Source organism: Stylophora pistillata, chromosome 4 (genome assembly GCF_964205215.1).
Source record: "Stylophora pistillata chromosome 4, jaStyPist1.2, whole genome shotgun sequence".
In the NCBI taxonomy this organism is placed as follows: Eukaryota; Metazoa; Cnidaria; class Anthozoa; order Scleractinia; family Pocilloporidae; genus Stylophora; species Stylophora pistillata.
The window spans coordinates 34,927,405-34,936,397 of record NC_142522.1 but is presented as its reverse complement, the minus strand read 5'-3'; the positions used below and the strand labels follow the sequence as shown (position 1 = coordinate 34,936,397).

The following is an 8,993-nucleotide window of genomic DNA, read 5'->3' as shown; positions in this document are numbered from 1 at the left end:
ATTCGGACTAAAAGTTTTGAAAAAAGGAAATTAATTGAACATGAACTTCACGTCAACTGATTGATAAGAAAAAACATTCAGTTTAAATTAAATTTTGGATAACCTACCGCGGTCACTTAATTTGTAATGTTGTCTCCTTTTGAATCTTAAAAATGAAAAGAACAGCGTTTTCTCACCAGGTAAGATTGAAACTGGCAGAAGCATACTGCAGATTCAGTATCAAAAAATTGCGCAATGGTTGTATTTGTTAACTTTGCAGTGAGGCTGTAAAACAATATAAAGATCATTCGTCACTATAGAAGATGGACAGGTCCGTGAAATAAGACTTGAATGTATGGTTACACTGATGACATATTAAACATGTTATTTACTCAATGCATTTGGCACCGGATAACAATATGGTAGTTTACCTACGTGTTGACCTTTTGTCACTTCCGCACAAGTTTTAGGCTAACTAGCGGAAAGACCTTTCACTCAAACGTTTTATTTTCGTGTATTTAGTCTGTCCATTGAAACAATGAGAGGAAAATAAATATAATAAAAAGAGACCTTTATTACTTTTTCTAGTCAGTCCTTCCTAGGAAAACATATTTTCTCAACTATTGCTGGGGGGAGGAGGAGAGGGGTAATTCGGGGTTCTTTTGAATTAATTCTGTCTACCTAATCAGCAATCCAAGATCGTTTGAGAAACCTGAGAACTTGGTGCGTTAGTCAGTTTCATACGATAGAATTCTGCGCATGCGCATTAACATGCACATTGTCGCAATAACAGAACAGAGATAATGCAAATAAGCAGTGCTGTCAACATAAGAGTTTTTCTGATTCTAAACGAACTGAATAATAATTTTTTAAATAGTAACTCTTATTCCGAGGAAGCAATGCAGTAAATAGCTAACGTTAGGTTATACATTTTTCAAAATCAAACTCATGAAATCTAATCGTGACGGTAATCATGGATCTATTATCAACAAATTGCTCATAAATGGAAGTGAGTCATGAAACGTGTGAATCAAATACTGCAGTATGTATTCAAAACAATCAAAAATACAACGGCCTGCACCTTACAATGTTAATAAACACCTTCCAAATGCCTATAATGAAAGTTGTCGACTAAAACTAATCTTTTCTATTTGATTTTCTTCAGTTCTCGCTTCTTTTTCGACTCTGGCATCATCTCCTTTACGCTAGCACTGGAAGGAGTTTTTTCTACTTTAAAAACTCTACAGCGTTCTAAGTTCGCCCTTTCGTGAGCAAGAGAGTGGGGGGAGGGGAGGGTGGTACAGGGGGAGGGGGAGAACAGGGGGAGGGGAGGGTGGGACAGGGGGGAAGGAGCCTAGGAGAACAGGGTGCGGGAAAAGGTTGGAAGCGTGAGGTTCTAACTTTCCTGTCCCTCCCACAGTAGAGGAGAGTGCTTCCTGAACTAAGGAGAACTACAGGAGAGGAGAGTGCTTCCTGAACTAAGGAGAACTACAGAAGAGGAGAGTGCTTCCTGAACTAAGGAGAACTACAGGAGAGGAGAGTGCTTCCTGAACTAAGGAGAACTACAGGAGAGGAGAGTGCTTCCTGAACTAAGGAGAACTACAGAAGAGGAGAGTGCTTCCTGAACTAAGGAGAACTACAGGAGAGGAGAGAGCTTCCTGAACTAAGGAGAACTACAGAAGAGGAGAGTGCTTCCTGAACTAAGGAGAACTACAGGAGAGGAGAGTGCTTCCTGAACTAAGGAGAACTACAGGAGAGAGTGCTTCCTGAACTAAGGAGAACTACAGAAGAGGAGAGTGCTTCCTGAACTAAGGAGAACTACAGGAGAGGAGAGTGCTTCCTGAACTAAGCCCATGTCAACATGGTTACTAGCACATCTGAGGAAGATTCCACCATCACTAGATATAAAAGTTGTTACATGGCTTCTTTTCTCTGCATCTGTAATTGTGAGACACCCTGTGGCTCGACATCTAGAACTGAAATGTCTCAGTCTTTAAGTGGACATGTTACCCCTATCTGAAGCATGTCGTTTGGAAGGTTTAACATGGGCATCGTCGATTACCTTAGGGGCTACTTTCTTTGTTTCAGTCACATATGACGGATATGTGGACACTAGACGGGAGCTTCCGTGCACTCTCAAAATTTGCAACTCTCGTTATCATATGTTCAAAACGACCTTTCTCTTAATGGTTCAAATAAAAGAATGATGTTTCGTTATTAAAGCAGTCTCAAATCAGTGATTCCAATTAGATGATACTGAATAATGGCGCCTTCCATGTGCTCTATGAAGATAAGAGAGATCTTCATCTAACATCATCATATTCATCATCGAACTGTCAGAACGCGCGCATTTGACGGGAAAATAATTTTCTCCCGTCACCATTACTACGCTCGGTCCATACATCCAAGTATATGGACAAAACTTGTCCAGTGTGTCTTTGACTATCTTTTTCACCTCTTTTATTCTTCAGCAATAAAGAATAGGGTTCAGGGTCGAGTTACGATAAATTATCGAGGCCGTAAAGGCTTCTACTATCAGAAGAGTAGGCGAACCACATCAAAAGTGGTGAAAATTTTAATTGTAGCATACGGTATATAACACACAGTCAGTGTAGGGTGAATCTATTGCCGACACTGACTTCCAATATCTCTTCCCGGTTATGGAATCATTCGTGTTGCTCTGTGCTCTACTGTCTTGGTATACCCTCCCTTGTTGTCCACCGGCGGAGACTCGGAAATATTTTTGCGTAACAGAACGTTTATATCGCCACACACAGAGTTACATAGATACAACTGATTCCTAGGAAGACGCGCATGTTCCAAACAAATGATACGCCGGTAAAAACGCTAGAAGTCTAAAACATGGCCAATAGAATACGAATCCGCGTGGGTGTCGCAAGTTGTCTGTATTTCACACCGCTAAACAGCACAAACAGTTTATCCAAACTGATAGTGGTGATAGTCAACAGTGGAGATATCACCAAGTTCCTCAGTGTATCCAGTGTAACCACGCAGATCCCAGCGCTTTCGAGATATCACCATTAAGTGAAACACAAAAAGTGGCCGCGAAATCAGACCAACGTAAAAGTCTGTACACACCAGATTGCGAAAAAGAAGCTTAGTTGGAGCTTGTCTTGCGGAGGGCGAGTAAAATAGAAATGCTCCCCATAACTGCAGTTACAACAAAAGGAATGTTTATACAAGAAATGGTTAAACTTATACAGACACCAGCATATTCTGCGCTGTAGATTGATTTTGCGACGCGAGGGAAGGTGGAATATTAAATTAAACCCATTTCTGGGTCAAATCTCTTTGATATCTTCATCATATTATTATCCTCATCTTCATTGCCAACCGGTCCTTGCCGGTCGTTAGATCAAAGATTTTTTTCTGCCATTGGCTTTCCTTACTTGATAGCCGTTATCCATTTCAAATATTAATAAACTTTTATTTTCTCTGACTATTTCTTTATCAAATTTTCTGTTTCACTGTCTCTGACCAATATTTAGCAAATATGTCTCAATCATTTCTTTTTGTAGTTGTCATGACAACAAATGCAAATAAACTCTATCAACAAAACCTTGCCTTCGTTCAATTCATTTTATGTCTAGATTTTTTTATCAATATAACTTCTGTCTCCATTTCTTTAAGTATAAAGATCCTTTTCGAATTCATAGCTGATTAATCTACGGATTGCGTCACTTTACAAAATTTTTGCCAGAATATCAACAAGCAAGATTCTTTTCTTGAGCTACGGCGCACGTCTCTCCATATTTTGGTTTAAAGGATTCCGGAATGAATGTTTTATTAAATGAGTGATCAAAAGGGAACTGAAATTTATATAGTAGAAGTTATAATGATAATTATCTATTTTCTGTATCTAAAAATGTATAGTCATCATGTGACTAATTATAGCCAATTATTATATTGGAAGTATTTCCGTCACTTTGAAGATTCGTTATAAAAAGCATTTCACTGAAATATTATGTTTGGGAAAGCATGTTCCTCTTTGATTTCTCCACACAGTTCAGATTGGAACAGGTGGTCTAATGTTACCGTGTATGGCTTGGGAACTAACGATAAATGCTAGAGGCTACTTAACACTTAGTGCTAAATATTCTTTCCAGAGTTTTCCGTTCCATTTTTTATCCTGGTAAGGGCTTGCAAGCGCTGAACAGCACCTTCTATCTTGCTCACTTCATTTGCGTGCTTTTACAGATAACTACACTGGAAAAAAGAAATTGAAATCGCTTAAGGATACATAACTTTTAAGCTTAAATTAAGCACTTGAGAGTCTTTGGTAAAAAACCTTATTTTTTTGTTTTTATTAAGCCTTTGATATTTGGAGGATTTATTTCCTCGGAAATTATCCAAACATTAACAAGCAGAAAGATCATCAAAACATGAGAACTTATCAACCGGAGGGCAGCTATGTCTGATTTGAAACTAAATTCTCAGAACTAACTTTCTAATAATGTATGCCGGCAAGTAAGGAGAATCGTGTTGCGATCGTGGGGTGAATGATTTTATCAACAAACAACTGTCTTCAAAATATTTTTCACCTCCGCTCTAAGTTCTTTAATTCTCCAGCAGTAAAGAATAGGATTCAAAAGGGAGTTCAAGTAAACAAGCGAAGGAGCCGCTCCAAAAGAAACGATAAACGCTGAAAATGAAATTGAGGGGATAGATCTGAATACAAGAACTAATGCAGTAGGAGAGTAACATGCTATCAAAGTGAGATTTATCCAAAGAGCTGTCGAGACTGATCTTCTGTATTGATTTAAGTTTATCGAAGAACGAGTAAGCGAAAATCTGTTGTTGTTGCTGCCTTGGTCCCGATTGCCGCTTATCTTTTTCTGATGACCTCGAAGAATGACGAAAATTTTCGCGTAACAAAACGTTGACGTTCCTAACCCCAAAGCTATGCAAATGGCGCTGATGACAGAGTATATGCGAGCACTGGACTTCAACAGGAGTGTTATGCTTGTAGATAAACAGAAAATCCAAAGAAACAGCAGCGAAATACGAACTCGTGTTAAGGTAACCACATGTCGATATCTCGTACCCGTTAGCAAAGCGAGAAGTCTGTCCACGCTTATTGCACACACAGTCATGAGAGATACGCCACATAGTAAATACGTTGTGATATGACTTAGTTTTTGTGTTAATGGGCAAATATCCCAGCGTTCGTAAGCGATGATCATGTAATGCAGAATGTACAAGGGCTGAGTGATAAGCGAAACGCAGAGATCTGTGAAGGCCAAGTTTCGGAAAAGAAGTTTAGATGGCGGGTGTAGAGAGGTGTCCCTGTTGAGGGCGACTAAGATGATGGAATTCCCTGATAAGATGAGAATCCAGATGGGTAGATTCAAAGCAGAAATGGTGAAGGCTGCGTTGAGCCGTATCTTATCACTTAGATCATTTTGAATGCGCTGGCAAAAGGCTTCTGGATTCATCATGCGGTCGAGACTGCTTGAATTTTCATCTGATAAATTCATCATTTTCTTTGCATAGCCCTGATAACAGCTAAATTCGACTGAGTTCCTACTGGAAATTTCTTTTGTTCTTGCGGTCCGAGGTAAGCCACAATTTCGTTCGTCGTAGCGAAACTAATAAAGTTAACGTTTAAACAAGTAGACCAATATACACATCCGAAAGCCTGTTGAGCTAGCCATAAAATAGCAGAAATTTAATAAAAACGGTTCATTACCATTGTTGCCAATAGCAATGCCTCTGTGTAGGTTTTTTTTGTGCACTTTATACAATACAATATACAATATATTCTTTATTTAACGAAGGTGACGTAATTAACCCAATGAGTTATCTAACTTACGGCCTTCACTTTGCCGGAGCTTACAAAACGGTATTACAACTAAGTCTTTGAAAACTTTTATGTAACAGTTCAGGGTTGGAATCGGTATTTATTTTGCTTATTTCTTTTTTTTCAAGAATCTAACAGTGACTCACGCGAAGAAGACACCTGCATACAACAAGTTTTCAGAGAGAGATAAGAAATTCTGCAAATCGAAAATTTTTGCCGCAGCTTAAAAGACGGTATTACAACTAAGTCTTTGAAAACTTTTATGTAACAGTTCAGGGGTGGAATCGGTATTTATTTTGCTTATTTCTTTTTTTTCAAGAATCTAACAGCGACTCACACGAAGAAGACACCTGCATACAACAAGTTTTCAGAGAGAGATAAGAAATTCTGCAAATCGAAAATTTTATCACACATAAGCATCTGTAAGATTGTTTTCCGTAATGTTCACGATAAGATCGGTGCAAAAAAAGTTCGCGCTAGGAAATCACTGATATTACGACGGAAGCGCGGACGTATTTTGAAAGTCAAGGTGATACCTCTCAGAACACTTAAACAAATGAAAAGTGACATCCTGTCGGACAAATATAGATTTCCATCAGAAAGGACGTTATGTAAATGCGTGCGAGAGAGTATAGGTGAAACTAAAATGAATATGCTGCTACTTATTGAGAGTTAGGGGTTCTAAAGTATAAAATATAGAAACGTCTTTGCTAACTGAGTGTTTCTATATATGAGGGAAGAATTCAAACTGAAAGAATGGTCAAAACCTTCTGAAAATTATCAAATAATTTAGAATGCAAGCCACCTGACCCCTACTCTAGCTGTCAGTTTCCATTGCACATTCATAGCAGATAGCGATTGTTTGCCACGAAGCACTAATCGAGGTGCGCTAACCTCTAAAAAAAAAAACTGATTAAGTCTTCCACGTTCATTTGGAGAGTTATGTACTATTCTTAGCTAACATAAGTCACAGAACAAAATGTTTTTTAGAAAAGAGTATTTTCGTAATTTCTCTTCCTGTGGTTTGTAATAAGTATACGAAAAAGTTGATGTTTTCGAAACCAGCTTGCTGGAGCAATTAAACAATAAGATAACCTGCTTTGAAAATACTCGACGAGTGTCAAAAAGTAGCGTCAGGCGACTGGTGAAAAATGGTTATTCTAATGTTCTCTGCACCCTTTCTGATAGTCATCAGCGGATACACATCTGTATGTATCCGTTTGCAAACACGCGCGGTTACTTGCTTTCTTAAACTATTTTTGTAAACTGAAGTTGTTAGTCAGTTCGAAACCAGTCGCTAGACATTTTAATTTACCTAATCATTCTAAGCAACATATGGCAATCTGCGGTCTTTCCTTACACTTAGGTAGCACGGAAAGCCGTAAAACTCTTGAACAAAAGCTCATCTTTCAAACCGGCAGTCTAAATCCCACAGGGATCAACGAACGCTTTTCATTCCACTAATTTATTCGTGTTTTTCTCGTTGCCATGTTCCCACCAATAACGTAGCTCCATTTTCTTCCTTTAAAAGCACACACAACCCACAATTCCTCTATTCGCTACGACGAAGGGTTAACGCTCGAAACGTCAGCCTTGGTAATCTTTACGGTGGCCAATTTACCATTTTAACTTTGTTGATATATCCAAATTATTTCGTTACTCCCACAGACGCAGCCCCAAACAGTTTCTTTCGAAACTATCAGCCTTTATTCAGTTCTACACAAGTAAGTGGACTCAGTTGTCGGAGTTGGGCATGAAATAAAAATTGTTGTTGCTGGGTCAAAAATCTGGAGAAAAAGGAAAAAGGGAAGGGGGGGGGGGGGTGGCAGTGTTTGGTGTCAGCCGGCTGGAAAATTTATCAGGATGTCGGCTGCCGTAAAGTGTACTTTGCATGATGAGTTATCAGCCCTCCACTTTCATAATAAATGCGAACTTTGAAACAACTGAAGAATAAAAAATAAATAAACTTTTTTAAATAGCTAACACAATTACTGGTAACCCAGTAGTTTACATTGTGGGCTATAAACAAACTGAATTCAAATTGAACATAACACTGTTAAGAATCCCACCTGGCCGGAGGCAAACCAGTTGGCTATTTACAAGCACGGCCGAGGATTTGAACTCGGAGCTACCGTGAAACAAATCCCGGTGGTGGTCAGGGCGGGACTCGAACCCGGTAGCGACGGATTACGAGTCCGACACGCTGACCACTCGGCCACGCTGCGTCCCGAAACATACGCAAGAGCCAGGTAGAGGATATAAATAGGCCGGCACCTTTGAGGACTCATTCACACTGGCTGAAATCTTATTCAGAAAGCCTGTGTTCCAAACTAGTTTTAAGACTGACATCATGCACGCGATTGGGGGCGACCTATGAATATTTCCACAGCTTTTCGAGTGCGTGATAAAACAAGCTAAAGCCGGCTTACTGAAACAATAAAACAACAGACAGATAGATAGATAGGTAGATAGATAGATAGATAGATAGATAGATAGATAGATAGATAGATAGATAGATAGATAGGTAGATAGATAGATATATAGATTTAACAAATGGTAAACACCACAGCATACATTATTGAGTTATGGATGTACTTGGGAGGTTGCTAAGTACGAAAGAAGCGTAAGAGTCGCTCGAGGCTATCGCCTCGAGCGACTCTAGCTTCTTGAGTGCTTAGCAAACCTCCCAAGTGCATCCATAACTCAATAGCGTACGCTGTGGTGTTTACCATTTGTTTTATAACATAACATTGATACATTGTAGCTTAAGAGTTCCCTTTTATTTAACAGATCTTACGTGACCAGAAAAAACAAGCGCGCGCGGAAAAATAGTCTTTGCATTTGCTTACGTCATCTGTACCAAGAATGGTACTTTTTTTTTTCCCTTCCCCTCCCTCTTCCCCGTTGCCCATTTTCCACTTAACACCTACTCCCTCGGCAAATATTTCCTCGCCCCAGTCCTCCACAGTTACCAAATCTAAGATGGCGGCCTAATACGAAAATGTGCACGCGTGCGCCCAAAATACGCCGGCACTGCAGGCTAGTAAAAGAACGCTTATGACACAGCTGGTAACAGGAAGAACAAGTCAAATGACAATAAAAGGACAAGAACACAGTGTAGTGAATTTTACTAAATCTTAGCCTAACTAACCCAGTTGATCAAAGTAACATTGAGGAGCAAATTCCTTAGTAA

General features: G+C 39.3%; 1 protein-coding gene and 1 pseudogene across 1 annotated transcript; both read right to left on the bottom strand.

Moving 5' to 3' along the window:
* Positions 1 to 2,212: 2,212 nt before the first annotated feature.
* On the bottom strand, positions 2,213 to 4,181 carry LOC148733481 (histamine H2 receptor-like; annotated as a pseudogene).
* Positions 3,546 to 5,477, bottom strand: LOC148733480 (melanocortin receptor 5-like). The gene has a single exon (XM_088757997.1). It carries the CDS (start codon positions 5,475 to 5,477, stop codon positions 4,509 to 4,511), a length of 969 nt encoding a protein of 322 aa, XP_088614123.1. The 3' UTR covers positions 3,546 to 4,508.
* Positions 5,478 to 8,993: the final 3,516 nt, after the last annotated feature.